General features: G+C 43.9%; 1 protein-coding gene across 1 annotated transcript in view; it reads left to right on the top strand.

The window, feature by feature from the left end:
• Nucleotides 1-19031: 19031 nt before the first annotated feature.
• The window catches only part of LOC119958387, a 98661-nt gene continuing 96161 nt past the window's right edge, over nucleotides 19032-21531 (top strand). The window contains exons 1-2 of the mRNA XM_038786880.1: nucleotides 19032-19502; nucleotides 21323-21441. Of these exons, the coding sequence (XP_038642808.1) occupies nucleotides 21411-21441 (31 nt within the window). The 5' untranslated portion in view covers nucleotides 19032-19502; nucleotides 21323-21410. The remainder of the gene's footprint in view (nucleotides 19503-21322; nucleotides 21442-21531) is intronic.

Here is a 21531-nt window from a genome sequence, read left to right on the forward strand (position 1 = left end):
CGTCTTTCTACCGAAAATAATTATAATCTACTCAACCTCTATTCATTGCCAGCGACCTCCATACAAGGCAGCATTCTGGTGAAACTCCTCTGAACCTTCTCCAAACCATCCACATCCTTTTGGTAATGTGGCGACCAGAAATGTACGCAGTATTCCAAATGTGGCTGAACCGAAGTCTTATGCCACTGTAACACGACCTGACAACTCTTGTACTGAATACCCCATCCGATGAAGGAAAGGTATGCCTTGACCACTCTATCGACCTGCGCAGCCACCTTGAGGGTACAATGGACCTGAACACTTAGATCTATCTGTACATCAATTTTCCACAGGGCTTTTTCACTTACCGTATAGTTCACTCTTGAATTGGATCCTCTAAAATGCATCAACTCGCATTTGCCCGGATTGAACTCCACCTGCTATTTCTCCGTCCTATCTACCATCCATCTATCTTCCAATCTATTTATATTCTGCTGTATTCTCTGAAAGTGGGCAAAGAAGTGGCAGATGGAATGCAATGTGGAAAAGTGTTAGGTTATGCACTTTGGAAGGAGAAATGTTGGTATAGACTATGGATGGAATGGACGTGGAGAGGAAAAACTATAAACAGAGGACACAATCTCAGACTAAAGGAACGATCTTTTAAAACATTGTTTTGGAATTGCTTCAGCCAGAGGGTAATGAACCTGTGTAACTCTTTCCCGCAGATGGCTGAGATAGATTGGTTCTTGATCAATAAGGGGATCAGGATTTATGGACAGAAGCCAGGAGAACGGGGATGAGAAAAATATCAACCATTATTGAATATATCAGTAGACTCGATGAGCTCAGTGGCCTAATTATGCTCCTATGTATTATGGTGTTATGGTCTTATGGAAGCATTGCGGAGATCAATGCTCATCTTCAAAAATGATGGTCACTTCAAATGCTGAGGGGAAAGCAGATTGGAGTTTGGGCAGCATATGTGAGCAGTTCATTGTTGAGTAGCTTTTTTGAAGGAAAATTGTTTGAAGATAATGAAAGCATGTTTACAGAAATTTCAATTAATGAGAATGAGCTTGCTTTCTTGCTCTTTATTGTACTTGCATCAGAAGTTCTGGGACTCATTGAATATATCGGTAGTTCGAAGGAAGGAATATGGTAGGCTGTGGAGATAGCACCCGTTTAAGGGCAGCATCCATTACACCGACATGAATTGGAAATGATTAATTCTGTTTCCCTGCGCGTCCAGGCGTCCACTGGCAGCTTCCATGCCCGTTGGGCACCACGGGGGCGGGGGTGGGGTGTCTTATTGATGTAGGTAATTACATTTTTGTTTCATGTTTCAAGTTCATTTCTGATTGGTTGATTCTTTAAGGCAGCTTTCCTTTCAGGGGCCGCCCCGTTAACGTTTCCCTTAATGAGAATAACGTTGAGTTGGTGTATTTGCTAATTTCTTTCAAACAGAATATCTCGAAACTCACACTGAAAGTTTAAACGGCCGCAAAGAAAACAACCAAAAAGTCACTTTGTGCGCCAGTGTCGTGATGTTCTCACCACGTCGTCTCTGTGGTGCAGATATGATTAACCGCATGGAGCACGTGGGCAGATTTATTCAAGTCGGCAGATCATGGATGGAACAATAGGAGAAGAAAATGTATTTGCCCTAGCTATTTCTGATAGGTCAAGTTGTGTGGTCATGTTAATCAGTGTGCAGAGTTATATGTTGCACCGCTTCCTCCCTCGTGATGAATGTAGTTCAGAACATCACCATTTCTGAACAAAGACATGCCAGAGCCAATTTGGTCTCATTAGAACCGGTGCAAGATCGTAAAATTTTAAAGGTAACAGCGACTTATGTGGCGTAGGAAAGGGATGTGGGCACTGTTGTGTACCTGTGGGCTCTTGACATATGTAAGAACATAAGAACATAAGATCTAGGAACAGGAGTCGGCCAATTGGCCCCTCGAGCCTGCTCCGCCATTCAATGAGATCGTGGCAGAACTTTTATGGATTCAGCTCCACTTTCCGGCCCGAACCCATAATCCCTTTATTCTTCAAAAAACTATCTATCTTTATCTCAAAAACATTTAATGAAGGAGCCTCAACAGCTTCAGTGGGCAAGTAATTCAATAGATTCACAACCCTTTCGGCAAAGAAGTTGGGTAAACTCAGTCCTAAATCTACCTCCCGTTATTTCGAGGCTATGCCCCCTAGTTCTGCTTTCACCTGCCAGTGGAAACAACCTGTCCGCATATATCCTATCGCTTAACTTCATAATTTTATATGTTTCTATAAGTTCCCCCATCATCCGTCTAAATTCCAACGAGTACAGTCCCAGTCTACTGGACCTCTCCTCGTAATCCGACCCTTTCAGCTCTGGGATTGCCCTAGTGAATCTCCTCTGCACACCCTCCAACGCCACTACGTCCTTTCTCAGGTAAGGAGACCTAAACCGAACATAATGCCCCAGGTTTGGACTCACTAACACCTTATACAATTGCAGCATAACCTCCCTCGTTTTAAACTCCTCCCCTTTAGCAATGAAGGACAAATTCCATTCGCCTTCTTAATCACCTGTTGCACCTGTAAACCAACTTTTTGCGACTCATGCACCAGCACACCGAGCTCTCTCTGTACAGCAGCATGTTTTAATATTTTATCATTGAAGCAATAATCCCTTTTGCTGTTATTCCGACCAAAATGTATAACATCACATTTGTCAACACTATATTCCACCTGCCAGACACTAGCCCATTCACTTAACCTATCCAAATCCATCTGCAGACCTCCGGCATCCTTCGGGGAGGCTGGTGCGGAAATTGAACCATGCTGCTGGCCTGCCTTGGTCTGCTTTCAAAGCCAGCGATTTAGCATTGTGCTGAACCAGCCCCAGTTTCTACATGCATCCGTTATTTCTTTGTTTATGGCCTGCCCCACCATAATGTTACTATTTGGTGGCCTATAGACTACTCCAATCAGTGACTTTTTCGCCTTAATATTTCTGATGTCCACCCAAGTTGATTCAACCTTATCCTCCATAGCACCGATGTCATCCCTTACTTTTGCCCGGATGTGATCCTTAAATAACAGAGCTGCACCACCTCCCTTACCATCCACTCTATCCTTCCGAATAGCTTGATACCCTTTGATATTTAACTCCCAGTCGTGACCATCCTTTAACCATTTTTCAGTCATGGCCACTAAATCGTAGTCATTCACAATGATTTGCGCCGTCAACTAATTTACCTTATTCTGAATACTACGAGCATGCAGGTACAATGCACTTGTGTTGGCTTTTAAACCTCTGTTCTGAATTTAACACCTTGATCTGTAACCTCTCCTAAGTTGTTTTTCTTCTTAACGTTGCTCCTAATTTTCCTTGTCGTTGAACCCAACAGCAAGCGGGATACCTGACCCCTGGTACACTGTCCATGGCAATGCTTCTAACGAACATCCTTTCCTCGTGCAGTGGAAATTGCTATACCCTTAATATCAGCTGGTCTTTGCCGTGTCTATTTTCATGAGTCGAAAGCGCAAAGCTTTGGCAGCACGTCTATCTTCTCAGACTATGTGCCACAAGTGATATTATTTGGACGACCACCGCGAATGCTAGAGAGAGTTCTGGGGAAGTAATAGAAAAGTGGGGTAAGTTGTAGATAATTTTGTTAACACTTTTTATTGACGTTAGTTTGTATTTGTAACAAAGCAGGGAACATATACAGAAACATGAGGCGTAATGTAAACTACTCGGCGTCGATTATGGAAACCAGGTCTTTGTGGGAGCTAATTCTATATGTGACTGCATGTCGATGAACATTTGTGCCTCTGTGTGTGAGAGTGGCAACGAAATAGCCAGCAGGAGCAACTGGTAATTGGCAATATATGCTGACAGAGCTGGAGAGAAATACATCCTGTGAATGAATATTAAAAATGAGTCTCATGTGTCCCGACCTTTTTTCTGTTCTGAATATTGAGGCGGAGGTCAAAACATCTTGCTTCAACTTACTTTCTTGAGTAAGTGTGATTAGTGCACTGCCTCTGAACACGGTAACATCCTTGGGTGTGAACAGGATCTGGTAATGAAAGCAGAATGACATTAATCGTGGTCGCAAAACAATGTAAAATTTCACTCTGCACCCTAAAATAACATGTTATATTAACAGCTACAGGTTGAATGAAAAATGCACAATGCGATCCCAGAAGAAAAATGTTCGTTAATATGAGAGAGGATGACACACAGAGAGAGTCCAGGAAACGTTTCTCACTACAATGACAGGGAACTTCGCATGTCAGAGCTATTAGCACTCAGCATGGTCTGTGAGAGGCAGGAAGGGAGACAAATAAACCTAAAAGTAAAACACCAATGCCATTCTGTTGACAGCTGCTTACACTCGTTCGATCGCTGGCAGTATCTCCAGGAGACTGGTGGATATTTTCTGAAATGGAGAGCTGTTAGTATGATGTGTGTAATACAACACATGGGAGAATGTTTGATAGTAAATAAAGATTATATAAACCGAGAAGACGATAAGACATAGGAGCAGAATTAGGCATCTTGGACCATCGAGTCTGCTCCGCCATTTAATCATTGCTGATATTTTCTGATCCCCTTCTCTGCCTTGTCCCCATAACCTCTTATCAATCAAGAACCTATCTATCTCTGTCTTAAAGAGAAGTGGCCTACTCAGCCTTCTGCGGCAAAGGGATCTACAGATTCACCACACATTGGCTGAAGACAATCCACCTCATCACTGTTTTGTGAGCTTAACTTCGGTAGTAGGGAAGATCCTGGAATCTATCGTCAAGGAAGAAATAGCCAGGCATCTGGACAGAAATTGTCCCATTGGGCACACGCAGCACGGGTTCATAAAGGGCATGTCGTGCTTAACTAATTTAGTAGAATTCTTTGAGGACATTACCAGTGCAATAGATAACGGGGAGCCAATGGATGTGGTACATCTGGATTTCCAGAAAGCCTTTGACAAGGTGCCACACAAAAGGTTGCTGCAGAAGATAAAGATGCATGTCATTAAGGGTAAAGTAGCAGCATGGATGAAGGATTGGTTAATTAATAGAAAGCAAAGAGTGGAGATTAATGGGTGTTTCTCTGGTTGGCAATCAGTAGCTAGTGGTATCCCTTAGGGATCCGTGTTGGGTCCACAATTGTTCACAATTTACATAGATGATTTGGAGTTGGGGACCAAGGGCAATGTGTCCACGTTTGCAGATGACACTAAGATGAGTGGTAAAGCGAAAAGTGCAGACGATACTGGAAGTCTGCAGAGGTATTTGGATAGGTTAAGTGAATGGGCTATGGTCTGGCAGATGGAATGCAATGTTGACAAATGTGAGGTTATCCATTTTGGTAGGAATAACAGCAAACGAGATTATTATTTAAACGATAATATGTTGAAGCATGCTTCTGTGCAGAGAGACCTGGGAGTGCTAGTGCATGAGTCACAGAAAGTTGGTTTACAGGTGCAGCAGGTTATTAAGAAGACAAATGAAATGTTGTCCTTCATTGCTAGAGGGATGGTGTTTAAGACAAGGGAGGTTATGCTGCAATTGTATAAGGTGTTAGTGAGGCCACACCTGGAGTATTGTGTTCAGTTTTGGTCTCCTTACTTGAGGAAGGACGTACTGACACTGGAGGGTGTGCAGAGGAGATTCACTTAATTAATCCCAGACCTGAGGGGGTTGGATTACGAGGAGAGGTTGAGTAGACTGGAACTGTACTCGTTGGAATTTTGAAGGATGAGGGGGCATCTTAAAGAAACATAAAATTATGAAGGGAATAGATAGGATAGATGCGGGCAGGTTGTTTCCACTGGAGGGTGAAAGCAGAACTAGGGGGCATAGCCTTAAAATAAGGGGAAGTAGCTTTAGGACGGAGTTTAGGAGGAACTCCTTCACCCAAACGGTTGTGAATCTAAAGAATTCCTTGCCCAGTGAAGCAGTTGAGGCGCCTTCGTTAAATGTTTTTAAGGTAAAGATAGATTGTTTTTTGAAGAATAAAGGGATTAAGGGTTATGGTGTTCGGGCCGGAAAGTGCAGCTGAGTCCACAAAAGATGAGCCATCATCTCATTGAATGGTGGACCAGGCTCGAGGGGCCAGGTGGCCTGCTCCTAGTTCTTATATTCTTATTTTCTTATGTTCTTATGTTCTTATGTTCTTATGTTCTTGTTTTCTTATGTTCTTGTGTTCTTATGTTCTTGTTTTCTTATGTTCTTGTGTTCTTATATTCTTGTGTTCTTATATTCTTGTGTTCTTATGTTCCTATGTTCTTATGTTAATATGTTCTTATGTTCTTATGTTCAATGCTCTTATGTTCTTATGTTCTCATGTTTTTCTGTTCTTATGTTCTTATGTTTTAAAGGATCGTCCCTTTCGTCTGAGATGGTGTCCTCTGGTTCCAGTGTTTTCCTACAAGTGGAAACATCCTCTCCATGTCCACTCTATCTACGCCACGCATTATCTTTTCCGTTTCAATTAGATCCCCTCTCATCCTTCTAAACTCCAAGTTTTACAGGCCCAGAGTACTCAAACATTTCTCATACGACAAGTTATCATTCGAGGGATCATTCTTGTGAACCTCCTCTGGACCTTTCCAAGGCCAGCACGTCCTTCCTTAGATTAGCCTTAGGAGAATCGTGAACCTTTCTGCAACTACTTTCGGAACAAAGGTCCCTTTGTGCAACTGCTTTCGGAAGCACTTCCCCATTTAGAAAATAGTCTATGCCTAAATTCCTCATTCCAAAGTGCATAAACCCACACTTTTCCACATTGTATTTAATTTGCCACTTCATTGCCCACTCTCCTAGCTTGTCCAAGTCCTTCTGCAGCCCCCTTGCTTCCTCAATAATACATGTCCCTCTACAGATCTTTGTAACACTGCAAACTTCGCAACAGTGCCTGCATTACCTTCTTCCAGATAATTAATGTATATTGTAAAATGTTTTGGTCCCAGCACAAACCCCTTGTGCACACCACTAGTCATCTACTGCCATCCTCAAAAATACCCCTTTATCCTCACTCTCTGCCTTCTGCCAGTCAGCCAATCCTCTATCCATGCCATGTTCTTACTCTGAACACCAAGAACTCTTAGCTTTTTAGCAGTCTCCCATGCGGCAACATGTCAAAGGCCTTCTGAAAATCTAAATAAATCATGTCCACTCATGCTTCTTTGTCTAACTTGCTTGTTATCTCCTCAAAGAACTTTAACAGATTTGTGAGGCACGACCTCCCTTTAACAAAGCCCTGCTGACTCAGTCCTATTTTACCATGCACTACCAAGTCATTCGCAATCTCATCTTTAATAACAGACTCTAAAATCTTACCAATGACCGAAGTCAGATGAATCGGCCTATAATTTCCCGTCTTCTGCCTCCCTCCCTTCTTAAACAGTTGTGTTACATTCGCCACCTTACAGTCCTCTGGGTCCCTTTCTGCCTCCTGTGATTCCGGAAAGATCGTCACTAATGCCCCCACAATTTCATCAGCTATCCATTTGAGGTCTTCCAGCCTGAAGACTGATGCAAAGTAACTATACAGTTCGTCTGCCATTTCTTTGTTTCCTATTATTACTTCTCCAGCTACATTTTCTAGCAGTCAAAAGTCTTTTTTGCCTCTCTCTTACCTTGTATCTATTGTAAAAAAATCCCTTCCTATCTTCCTTTATATTACTATCTAGCTTGCACTCACACTTCATCTTCTCCCCCCCGTATTGCTGTTTTAGTTGTCCTCTGCTCGTTTTTAAAGGCTTCCCAATCCTCTGGTTTCCCACTAATTCTCGCCACATTGTATGCTTGTTAGATGGTAAATGTAACCAATTGGTCAGTGAATTGAAGTCCCCGTAGTGACACACACACACACACACACACACACTCACACACACTCACACACACAAATATACAGACACACACAAACACAGACACACGCGCGCGCACGCACATTCTATTCAAATGGAGTGAACTTTATTGCCCTTTATGGGCAATGTGCAAATCATGCATTAAATCCTCACAGATTTCACGAATAAAAACAATTTTGGGGAGAGATTAGTTGCATAGATTCCAGATTGTTTACCGAATGAAACAGGGGCTGATGTATATCGCTACAGTTTACAGAGGGCTGAAGACCTGCATCTCTCTCCCCTCTCTCTATCTCTCTGTCTCCAAATCTATTAAAGGCACATATACAGCATTTAATCCTCTGAATGTCCCCCTCCCCACTCCCCATAAGGTCGCAAGATTCTGAAATGTGTAAAGTTTCCCTGCTCTAATCTCTGCTGACTGACTAAACATGAAGCCGAGGGACACTTACACAGACACGCACACCACAAACACACACACATAGCCACTCACTAACGCACACATACTCTTACTGAGGAACACTTAAAATGACGCACACAAGCAGATACCCACTAAGACACACACACAGACACTGACACAAACACAACATACATACACACTGAGACACCAAATCAGATACCCACAAACACCCACTAACGCACACACGAACATACGCTCACTAAAACACACACACAGATCCGCGCACTCAGGCAGACACAGAGACACGAACTAAGACATACATGCACATGCACATACGCACACTGAGACAGACACCTAACTAAGACGCACACAAATGGACATATACACACCCACTAAACAACAAACTCAGACACACATAAACATGGCTCATGAAGAAAGTAAGGACGTGTGGTATAGACGGAAATTTAGCCAATTGCAGAAGTAACTGGCTATCATATAGAAGACAGAGGGTGGTGGTGGACGGAAAATGTTCAGACTGGAGACCAGTTGCCAGCCGAGAACCACAGGGATCAGTGCTGGGTCCTCTGCTATTTGTGATTTTTACCAATGACTTGGAGGAGGGGGCTCCGAGGGTGGGTCAGTAAATTTGCTGATAACACCAAGATTGGGGGAGTACTGGATGAGGTGGTGGGCTGTTGCAAGCTGCGAAGAGACATTGATAGGATGCAGAGCTGAACCGAAATAATGGGAGATGGAGTTTAACCCTAATAAGTGAGAGGTGTTTCATTTTGTTAGAAAAAAATTGAATGCGGAATACAGGGTCAACGGCAGGGTTATGAGGAATGAGGAGGAACAGAGAGATCTTGGGGTTCACGTCCAAAGATCTCTGAAGGTTGCCACTCAAGTGGATAGAGCCACGAAGAAGGCTTATCGTGTGTTAACGTTGATTAACAGGGGGCTTGTGTTTAAGAGCCGCGGGGTTATGCTGCAACTATACATGACCCTGGTGAGACCACATTTGGAGTATTGTGTGCAGTTTTGGTTACCTCATTTTTGAAAGGATGTGGAAGCATTGGAAAGGGTGCCAAAGAGATTTACCAGGATGCTACCTGGTTTGCATGATAGGTCTTATGAGGAAAGGTTGAAGGAGCTAGGGCTTTCCTCTTTGGAGTGGAGGAGGATGAGACACAACTTGATAGATGTTGAGAAGATGATGAGGGGGTAGATAGAGTGGATGTTCAGAGACTATTTCCTCGGGTGGATGTAGCTGTCACAAGGGGGAATAACTATAAGATTAAGTGTGGAAGACATAAGAGGGATGTCCAAGGTAGGTTATTTACTCAGAGAGTGGTTGGGGTGTTGAATGGACTGCCTGCTGTGAAGGTGGAGTCGGACACTTTTGGAACTGTCAAGCGGTTATTGGATAGGCACATGGAGTACACCAGAATGAGAGGGAGTGGGATAGCTTGATCTTGGTTTCGGACAATGTTCGGCACAACATCGAATGCCGAAGGCCCTGTTCCGTGCTGTACTGTTCTATGTTCTATATTCTATGTTCTAACATAGAACACCCAGTAAGACAGACACACGCTCGCCCGTGCACACACACACGCACACACATACATGTGCAAACACAGACATATACTAACACACACACAAGCACACGCTAAGTCTGGGCTGGAGTGACAGAGACTCATTTTACATAGTCTTTCATTTTACGTAGAAATGGAACAAATGGCCAGGAAAAATGACAAAGATACAAAGAGTAATATTTTACAAAAAATCTGCATCTGACAATCACGCACAAAGTTATCTTTGGGAAAAGAAAGACTTACCTCCACCTCCGTCAACTTGTGGCAAGGGCTCTCCATCTCCTGGCTGATATTTGCCCTCTGCTTGTAACAGTCGACTCCATTGAAAACGACACAAAATAAGATATTAGTTGGGCAGGGATAGGTGGCATAAACGTGTTGAGAGATATTATATTGTGGACTCGAAACCAACATCCGTTTGGGCCCCAAGGGGGTGTAATTGTACCAGAATATATAAAACCTGTGGCTATAATGGTTACAGTATCATATTTTATGCTTCTCATTTTTTAACCAAATTAAGAATTTAGCAGGAACAAAGAGAGATTAAACATTCATCTTAGGCATGTTTGATGTTCCTCTTGTCATTAAATGTCTCCGGATCTCCGAGGAATTGGTAACCCCAGTAGGGGCGAGAGCACGGATGAAAGGTCGGACTTTATTCATGTTGATATTTACTGCATCCAGTTTACTTTGAAAGGGACAATCGATTTCAGTAGATTAGAAAAAGGTCATGAACCGAGATTTTTTTTCTTCTGCTACATTTCAATCGATTTCCAAACAAATCTCTGTGGGCGAGGCAGAGGGTCGAAGGTACCTATCCCTGCAACAAATTAATTTGAAATCAGTTAAATTTCTCGTGCGTTCCCTCCATTGCCGTGAGAAATAAATTACACTGTGTTCATTGTGCCCAGGACGACGAAGCACTGTGGCACAATTGTCAGCACTGCCAGGGTCAGGGAGTACGTCTGGAGTTGGCTCTTTCACCCCATGTCTGCGTTTTCTTTGCGGACTCAGTTTCATCCCAGAATTCGAAGTAATAATGATAATATTAAAATAATAATAATCTTTATTGACACAGGTGGTGCAGTTTAGGTGGCGTGTCTATGTCAAACGTTTCCCTAGTGTCCGAAGATGTGCAGGTTAGCTGAATTGGCCATTCTAAAATAGACCCTTTGCATCCAAAGGCATTCAGCGGAGGTAAATTGGACATGTCGAAATTTCTCTTTCGTGTCGAAAGATGTGCATGTTAGCTGGATCGGCCATGCTAACGTTCCCCCTTTGTCTCCAAAGAAATGCAGGTTCGAAGTATTGGCCATGCTAAATTTCCCGCTTTTTTCCAAAGTTCTGCAGCTGCCATCTCAATGCCTAGATTGAATATGCCCCTGCCGCACCTCTGGGCAGTGCATCCAACATGAACTATTCGCTGTCTGAAGAAGTTTGTTTCCAATATCACATTTGCGTCTTATCCAAATCTCTTTAAATCTATGCTCTCTCGTTCTGGACCCATTTACCACCAGGGAGTTTTTCATTGGCTACACTGTGAACCCCGGCCGCTCGCATGATTTTGAATATCTCTGTGAATTTTCATAGAATTTCACTCAGTTACATAGAATCCGTACAGCGCACAAGGAGGCCATTCGTTCCATCGAGTCTGCACCGGCCCTCTGAAAGAGCACCCGACATCGGACCAATCCGCCGCCTATCTCTGTAATCCTGCCTAACCGTTGGACATTAATGGACCATTTAGCATGGCCAATCAACGTAAACTGCAAATCGTGGGATTGTGGAAGGAAACCGGAGCACCCGGAGGAAACTTACGCAGGACGTTACCTGGTATGTAGGGCATTAGATATGATGAGAGGTTGAATAAACTTGGTTTGTTCTCACAGGAACGAAGAAGGTTGAGGGGCGACCTGATAGAGGTCTACACAATTATGAGACAGATACATAGGCAGAGTGGATATTCGGAGACTTTTTCCCCAGGGGAGAGCGGTCAATAACTCGGGGCATAGGTTTAAGATGCGACGGGCAAGGTTTACCGGTGATGTGGGAGGCAAGCTTTTTAGACAGAAAGTAGTGGGTGCCTGGAACTCGCTGCCGGATGAAGTGGTGGAAGCAAGGCCGATCGTGATGTTTAAGGGGCATCTTGACAAATACATGAATAGGATGGGAATAGAGAGATACGGAACCCGGAAGTGCCGAAGATTTTAGTTTAGACGGGCAGCATGGTCGGCGCAGGCTTGGAGGGCGCGAGGGCTTGTTCCTGTGCTGTACTTTTCTTTGTTCTTTGTTATTTGTTGACACTGGGAGAACGTGCAAGCTCCACACAGACAGTCGCCCAATTGGAAGTTTAATCGGGGACCCTCGTGCTGAGACACAGCAGAGCAGAACGTTGTGAAACTGTACCACCACCACCCCGCCCCTTCAGCCTCGTTCTCTCTGAGCATACTCACAAATTCCAATGAAACCTCGTCACTGACGTTTCTCACCAGTGGAAGCATTCTGAAGCTTTCTCAAGTGGATAGGAAATTAGCAAACGTGGCACCACTCTTTAAAAGAGGAGGCACGCAGAAAACTGGTCGTTATAGGTCAGTGAGCTTAACTTCAGTAGTAGGGAAGACGCTGGAATCTATCATCAAAGAAGAAATAGCAAGGCATCTGGATGGAAATTGGGCAGACGCAGCATGGGTTCATAAAGGGCAGGTCGTTCCTAACTAATTTAGAGGAATTATTGGAGGACATTACCAGAGTGGAAGATAACGGGGAGCCAATGGTTGTGGTACATCTGGATTTCCAGAAATCCTTTGACAAGATGCCACACAAAAGGTTGCTGCATAAGATAAAGATGCATGGCATTAATGGTAAAGTAGTAGCATGGATAGAGGACTGGCTAATTAATAGAAAGCAAAGAGTAGGGATTAATGGGTGTTTCTCTGGTTGGCAATCAGTAGCTAGTGGTGTCCCTGAGGGATCAGTGTTGGGCCCACAATTATTCACAATTTACATTGATGATTTGGAGTTGGGGACCAAGAGCAATGTGTCCAAGTTTGCAGACGACATTAAGATGAGTGGTAAAGCAAAAAGTGCAGAAGATGCCTCAAGTCCACAGAGGGATTTGGATAGTTTAATTGAATGGGCTAGGGTCTGGCAGATGGAATACGATGTTGACAAATGTGAGCTTATCCATTTGGGGAGGAACAACAGCAAAATGGCTAATTATTTAAATGATAAATTATTAAAACATGCTGCTGTGCAGAGAGGCCTGGGTGAGCTCGTGCATGAGTCGCAAAAAGTTGGTTAAAAGATGCAACATGTGATTAAGAAAGCGAATGGCATTTTGTCCTTCATTGCTAGACGGATGGAGTTTAAGTCTGGGGCGGTTATGCTGCAATTGTATAAGGTGTTAGTGAGGGAACACCAGGAGTATTGTGTTCATTTTTGTTCTCCTTACCTGAGAAAGGACGTACTGGAGCTCGAGGGTGTCCAGAGGACATTCACTAGGTTAATCTCAGACCTGAAAGCGTTGGGTTACGATGAGAGTTTGAGTAGACTGGGCCTGTACTCGTTGGAATTGAGAAGGATGAGGGGGATCTTATAGAAACATATAAAATTATGAAGGGAATAGGTAGGAAAGATGTGGGCAGGTTGTTTCCACTGGCGGGTGAAGCAGAAATGTGGGGCATAGCCTTAAAATAAGGGGAGGTAGATTTAGGAGTGAGTTTAGGAGGAACGTCTTCACCCAAAGGTTTGTGAATCTATGGAATTCCTTGCCCAGTGAAGCAGTTGAGGCTCCTTCAGTGAATGTTGTTAAGATGAAGATAGGTAGTTTGTTTGAAAAATTAAGAGATTCAGGGTTATGTTGTTCGGGCCGAAAAGTGCAGCTGAGTCTACAAAAGATCAGCCATGATCTCACTGAATGGCGGAGCAGGCTCGAGGGGCCATATGGCCTACCTGCGCTCTTAGTTCTTATGTCCTTATGTTCTTATTACATCCTTCCTATTCTGTATCACTCGGAACTGTACCAAATACTCCATTCTGGATCTAACTTGTGCCGTGCATAATATGCAAATAACCTCCTTGTTCTTCTACCCAATGCCCCAGAATGTGATTTGCATCACGCCGGTCTTCCAACAAGCACTACCGGTTGGGTAGACTTGTTGGGTGGCAGCCATCGAAGAATGTGTATTGTTCTTAGCAATTGAATTTTGGCATTTATGTCAAATCCCTATTTTCCCCTGGGTTATCGGATTTTTTTCAGAGGGGCTTCGAAGAGTCAACCACATTTCTGCTGATGTGGAGTCACTTGCAGGTTCGACCAGGTAAAGACGGCATATTTACCCCCGTGAAGCAAATTAGTGAACCAAACTTTTATTTTTTATAGGACAATATATAAGAGTTTCACCGTCGAGTTTCAATTTTCACCACCTGCCGTAGTGGGATTCGAACCAGCGACACCGGATCTTGAGTCAACACAACCTTTTCCAGACGGCATCAACCTCCCGTAAATACATAGGATCGAGGCAACTCAAAACTGATGAAGCTTCGGACGAATATCGGGAAAGTAGGACGAATCACAAACGCGCAATAAAGATGGCTAAAAGGGGTCATAAAATATATTTGGCTAACAGGGTTAAGGAAAATCCCAAAGCCTTTTATTCGTATGTAAGGAGAAAGAGGGTAACTAGAGAACGGATTGGCCCACTCAAAGACAAAAGAGGGAATTTATGCGTGGACACAGAGGAAATGGGTGAGATTCTTAATGAGTACTTTGCATCGGTATTCACAAAGGATGTTGAGTCACAAGACGGATGTTGAGGCTAGGGGTGGATGTTTAAATACTCTCGGCCAAGTTGTCATTCAGAAGGGGGAAGTTTTGGGTATTCTAAAAGACATTAAGGTGGACAAGTCCCCAGGACCGGATGGGATCTATCCCAGGTTACTGAGGGAAGCGAGGGTTGAAATAGCTGGGGCCTTAACAGACATCTTTGCAGCATCCTTGAGCACGGGTGAGGTCCCGGAGGACTTGAGAATTCCTAGTGTTGTACCTTTGTTTAAGAAGGGTAGCAGGCATAATCCAGGGAATTATAGACCCGTGAGCTTGACGTCAGTGGTAGGCAAACTGTTGGAGAAGATACTGAGGTACAGGATATATTCACATCTGGAATGTGGGGGGCAGCACGGTAGCATTGTGGTTAGCATAAATGCTTCACAGCTCCAGGGTCCCAGGTTCGATTCCCGGCTGGGTCACTGTCTGTGCGGATTCTGCACGTCCTCCCCGTGTGTGCGTGGGTTTCCTCCGAGTGCTCCCGTTTCCTCCCACAGTCCAAAGATGTGCGGGTTAGGTGGATTGGCCATGCTAAATTTCCCGTAGTGTCCTAAAAAGTAAGGTTCAGGGGGGGTTGTTGGGTTACGGGTATAGGGTGGATACGTGGGTTTGAGTAGGGTGATCATTGCTCGGCACAACATCGAGGGCCGAAGGGCATGTTCTGTGCTGTACTGTTCTATGTTCTAAAATAGACTTATCAGTGATAGGCAGAATGGTTTTGTGCAGGGATGTCTTATATACCTAATTGAATTCTTTGAGGAAGTGACAAAGTTAATTGATGAGGGAAGGGCTGTAGGTGTGATATACAAGGACTTTAGTAAGGCGTTTGATAAGGTTTCCCATGGCAGGTTGATGGAAAAAGTGAAGTCTTATGGGGTTCCGGGTGTACTAGCTAGATGGATAAAGAACTAGCTGGGCAACAGGAGACAGAGAGTAGTGGTGGAGGAGCGTGTCTCTAAAAGGAGAAGGGTGACTAGTGGTGTTCCACAGGGATCCGTGCTCGGACCAATGCTGCTTGTGATCTACATAAATGACCTGGAGGAAGGTATAGGTGGTCTGATTAGCAAGTTTGCAGATTATACTAAGATTGGTGGAGTTGCAGATAGCGAGGAGGACAGTCAGAGAATACAACAAAATATAGATAGATTGGAGAGTTAGGCAGCGAAATGGCAGATGGAGTTCAATCCAGGCAAATGCGAGGTGATGCATTTTGGAAGACCACATTCAAGAGCGGACAATATGGTCAATGGAAGTGTCTTGGGGAAAATTGATGTGCAGAGAGTTCTGGGAGTTCAGGTCCATTGTACCCTGAAGGTGGCAACGCAGGTTGATAGAGTGGTCAAGAAGGCATACATCATGCTTGCCTTCATCGGCCGGTGTGTTGAGTACAAGAGTTGGCAGGTCATTTTACAGTTGTAGGGCTTTGGTTCGGCCACATCTGGAATACTGCGTGCAGTTCTGGTCGCCACATTACCAGAAGGATGTGGATGCTTTGGAGAGGGTGCAGAGGAGGTTCAGCAGGATGTTGCCTGGTATGGAGGGTGCTAGCTATGAGGAACGGTTGAGTAGATTAAGATTGTTTTCGTTGGAAAGACGGAGGTTGAGGGGGGACCTGATTGAGGGCTACAAAAATTGAGAGGTATGGACAGGGTGGATAGCAACAAGCTTTTCCCAAGAGTTGGGGTGTCAGTTACAAGGGGTCATGATTTCAAGGTGAGAGGGGGAAAGATTAAGGGAGTTGTGCGTGGAAAGTATTTTACGCAGAGGGTGGTGGGTGCCTGGAACGCTTTACCAGCGAAGGTGATAGAGGCGGGCACGATAGCATCATTTAAGAGGCATCTAGGCAGATATATGGACGGGCGGGAACAGAGGGAAGTAGTCCTTGGAAAATAGGAGACAGGTTTAGATAAAAGGATCTGGATCGGCGCAGGCTGGGAGGGCCGAAGGGCCAGTTCCTGTGCTGTAATTTTCTTTGTTCTTTGTTCCAAATATGAAGTTGTCAATTGGCTCAATTGTTTCAGTTTCAGTTTTGCAAGAGTAACGTATTATTATCATTATTTTATTTCAGTTCCTTCTCCATTACAACTGAAGGATTTATTAGTGAACCGGCGTCAATGTCACTCATGAGCCTTTCATTATGTTCCCACTATTTCGATTAACATATATCAAATAGACTGAGGGTCGACTTTAAGGTGCAGTTCCTTCCAGAGATTCTGCCTGACCAAAGAAAAGGATCACTAATGAGACTGAAAACAGCAAACAAAAATGTGATGTTTTTTTTATTCCTGCATGGGATGTGGACATCCCTGGCTGTGCCACCATTTTTCTCCCGTCCTTATTCCCGTTGAGGAGGGCGTTTCATAGTCAACCACATTGATGTGGATCTGGAGTCATATGTAAGCCAGACCAGCTAAGGATGGCAGATTTTCTTCCCTGAAGGAGATCTCATTGAAGCAGGTATTCCTGAGTACGAGTGATAGTGAACAGTGGATTGAGAGCTGAGATGTGTTTTTTTATTTCCTTGTTGTACAAGTGGTGAGAGAGATAGCAATTAAGGATATTGAATTGATATCATTGTTCAAAGGGTCTTGGAATCTCTATACTTGTGCGATGATAAAGATAATTAATATTGTGTTATGAATACAGTTTGCTTTAAAATACTGCATCTATATTTGGCGTAAAATCTCTCTCGAGGCGAGATATCCTTTCCTCACAGTCTGAAAAAAATGAAATAAAATATTGGGATCTGGGAAGGTAATACAACAAACACACGAGGGAAGCTCAGAAGCATCGTGACAAAATGAGGGAAGGTATGAAAATCTGCAAAAGCAGATAGCACAGTAGATGTTAAATCTCAACAAATCATTGCCGAGACCACACTTGGAATATTGTGTTTAGTTAAGGCCAACTTATATATGGAAGGATGTTAACACCCGAGAGGGAGAGTTGAGGGAATTTACTACCAGGAGTGGGGAGTTTGATATAGAATGAAATTTGCGTGAAATTGGGCTTGTTCTTCATCGAGCAGAAAATGTAAAGAGGTGACCCTTTTTCAGCTGTTCAAAATTATGAACACTTTTGTCAGTGTGAAGAAATATATGTTGTTTCCACTAGTCGGTAAGTCAGTGACCGGCGGTCACAATTTCAAGATGGTTAGCGTAAATAAGGAAAGAGTTGATGCGGAGAAGCATTGTGATTTGAAATGCTCTGTTTGTGAGAGTGGGGGATGCGATCTGTGCAGGCGGGTTCAAAAGGGCGTTGGGATATATATTTGTAATGCATTTGCAGCGTGCCGAGGGTAGGACTTCGGGAAAGGGACTAGCTAGGTGTCCCTTTTGAGAACCAGTGCCGGCACAGTTGTCCTCCTTCTGTGCTGTATAATTCTTTGATTTTATGTTGAAAGGACGGAAGCATTTTCATGTTGAAGTGCGGATAGAGCCTGAGGTTTTAAAAATTACACACGTGTCCACAGAGCGGTTGTAATCATGCTCTCTGGTCAATATCCCCCGTGTAAGAGAAGAGTTCAAAGCTCAGTTCCAAGCTGGAATTCCAACAGAAACAGTGCGTCAGTCCCTCTTGAACCATTTCGAGTCCCGCACTGCTGATTATGAGTTCGAAATTCAGAAAGCTGATATTGGCTTGGCACCTTTTCGGAGTTTTAAAATTGCTTTATGACAAATAGACATGGAGTTGATGAGGCCTCACCTGGAATATTGCGTGCAGTTTTGGCCCCCTTAGCTAAAAAATATATACTACTATTGGAGTTAGCAGAAAGGAGATTCGCCTGGTTAATTCCTGGGATGAGAGGCGTGTCCCATCGCGATAGTAAATAATTTGGGTCTGTATTCCTTGGAGTTGGGAAGAGAGTGTTCAAACATATTAGATCCAGAGGGGGGTTTGACGTTATAAAGGGTGAGATAGATTTAATAATGCGAGAGTGTCGAAAAAGGAGACACAGCTACAAGATACCTTTTGCACGCTGATACATGGAAATTTCAGCTTGCAGAGGATGGTGATTCTCCAAAATTCTCTTCCCCGGATACTGGTAGTGGAGGCTGCATCATTAGAAGTATTTAAAGTGGAGGAGATAAATATTTGATTGATCGATGAATAATGGCTCTGGGAGAATGGCACAGAACAGGAGTTGAGGCAGGCAGAGACCAGCCATGAGCGTATTGTGTGGCGGGGCAAGACTAAAGGGTCTGATGGTCTACTGTTGCTTCTATTTAATGCGGTATATCGATGCAGACTCAAAGGCCTACTCCTGTGCTGTAAAAGTCTATGATCCTATGTCGAAAGATCGGAGGCACACAGACACACACACGTTAAAGTGCAGAGGGGGTCTGAAGTTTAATCATTACACACTATGTCCACAGAGCGGCTTTCACTGTTCCCTCTGGTCAATATCACTGTGCGATAGGTCCGTTTGCTCAGTTCAAAGCGGTCTGCCATCTGAACATTCTGCATCGATCCCTCTCGAACCACTTAAAGTTCCAACTTGTTGTTTGCCGTTTCGAAGTTCAAAAAGCTAGTGTGAAGCGACTCACTCTCCCAATCGGCCAGTCACACATTTTCTCTCTGCAAAATTCCGGGAGACGTATAGAACTTTCCAAGCATTGGTTTCCTCCGCAAAATGGTAATGGGCGCCTGTGTGTGTGGTCCATGAAGTAGTGAATCATTGTCCCCGCCTACATTACCCTACACTGTCACTGGTGTGCCATGCTCTGTGAGGTCCAAACTAATCCTGACTAGATGGTAGAATTTGCCTGTCAAGGTGCTGGTCTCTCATCAGTGATTCAAGTTGTCCATTCGCATTGACAAGACTTCACAACAAGGTGAGCGACACTTAGCACCATCAGCGATCCTAGCCCATTCGTCCAGCTCGAAGCAACAATAAATATATGATAGGATAGTTCATGATAATAACGAACAAAAGGTAAGATGTCTACTCGTTCACAGGACGAGCCTGTGTGCGTGGGATGTGTGCGGGGGAGGCTTGGCTGCCCTTCACCATCGACATCAAGTTCTTCGGATTGTAAAATCGCGCGTATGTCCCTCAGAATTTTTGGGGCCGAGAACGGCATTGCTGATGTTAGTGGGAAGGACCCACCACAAACGTACACGAAGGTATCCAAAAGGTTTTGAGAGCTGGCTGGCAATTTGCAAACTCATATCGTTCGGGATATTAGTAATGTCGTACTTTTGCGTTGGACTGGAACGATTGCTCAAATTATTTGGAGTATGAAATGAAATGAAAATCGCTTATTGTCACAAGTATGCATCAAATGAAGTTACGGTGAAAAGCCCCTAGTCGCCACATTCCGGCCCCTTTTCGGGGATGCTGTTACGGGAATCGAACCGTGCTGCTGGCCTGCTTGGCCTGCTTTCAAAGACAGCGATTTAGCCCTGTGCTAAACAGCCCCTATGAATTAAAGGTGTGCAGGTCTGGTGAAATGGCCATGCCAAACTTCACCTTTTCGACTCCAGGTATCTGCAGATTAACATCCAATGATGTGCAGGTTTCCTGCGGCTGCTTAAGATTCCTCCCATTGTCCAAAGCTGGTCATGTTAGATGGATTAGCCCTGCTAAATCGGTTTTTAGTGTCAAAGATTAGTTGGTGTTATTGGGGAGTGGACCTAGTTAAGGCTGCTCTTTCAGACTATCGGAGCAGAATCGATGGACTCCTTCTGCACTGCAGGGATTCTGTAATCATTTGGGGCAAATGGAAGAGTCTGAGAATAATTCATTTCTGGTCCTTGTCTAGATGTCCTTGTCTTGTAAGAGAGCCCCTGCCTCCGAGAATGTTTAGTTCACGATTTGAAGTGGAGTAAGTGAGACGGCATAGGGCCGCACAGACGCCAGAGTTTCCTGTGGCTGGTTACCGGAGATTTCAATACAGCACACTTACTGTTAAACACGCCATACTGAATATTTGAAAAGTACAATTGCCGCTTTCATAGATGCCCAGGATAGGTGGGGGGGGGGGGGGGAGGGGGCGGTGAGAGCAGTGATGGGAAAGAGTGTGAGTTGGGCTGGGATTGGGGGATAAGTGGTTTGTAGGAGACGAAAATTGCCACAATATTCATTGATCATAGGGCCTGGACAGTTCCTGTGACAGCAGTGGGGATGTGCAGTCCAAAGATGTGCAGGTGCGCTGGATTGGCGATGCTAATTTGCACGTTAGTTTCCAGAAATGTGCAGGTGAGCTGGATTGGCCATGCTCAATTGAAGTTAAATGTCCAAAGATGTACAGGTTAGGTGGAATGATCGTGCTGAATTGCTCCTTAGTGTCCAAAGATGTGCTGGTTAGGTGGATTGGCCACGCAAAAAAATGTCTCTGCTTAAATTTCATTCAATGAAATGAGTTCACGTGTGCGGGTATTGCCTTAACACGCAGATACAACCGATGAAAAATTGCATAATTTGCAATTGATATTCAAGAAAATAATTAAAAGGTGTTGCGTTCTATTCTCTCAAAATAATTATCTGTTTTGCCCAATTGTGCAGAATGGCATTGGAACATGTTGTTAATTCGCAACTTTTATTTTCTATAATTCACACTTTTTTATATAAACAATGCACACGGCGACCCAGTAGAAAAATGAATTCCAGAAGTAATTGTTGAACAAAATATTTCCATCTATTCTATCTTAGAACCTGACATTCTTCTTGATTGGATACTGGGGACAATCCACTGCATAAAATTTACATTAAACTGTTGCATTGTTGAAGAAACATCAAAATGTGGCTCCCCCTGTTTCTTCTTTCTGCTGGTGAGTAATATTTATTCTGTATCATCTTATTTAACCAGGTATTTTGAATGTTCGCTCACCTGCTACAGAATGGCGATATTGCATGTCGAC

The sequence above is a fragment of the Scyliorhinus canicula genome, chromosome 29 (assembly GCF_902713615.1).
Source record: "Scyliorhinus canicula chromosome 29, sScyCan1.1, whole genome shotgun sequence".
NCBI lineage: Eukaryota > Metazoa > Chordata > Chondrichthyes > Carcharhiniformes > Scyliorhinidae > Scyliorhinus > Scyliorhinus canicula.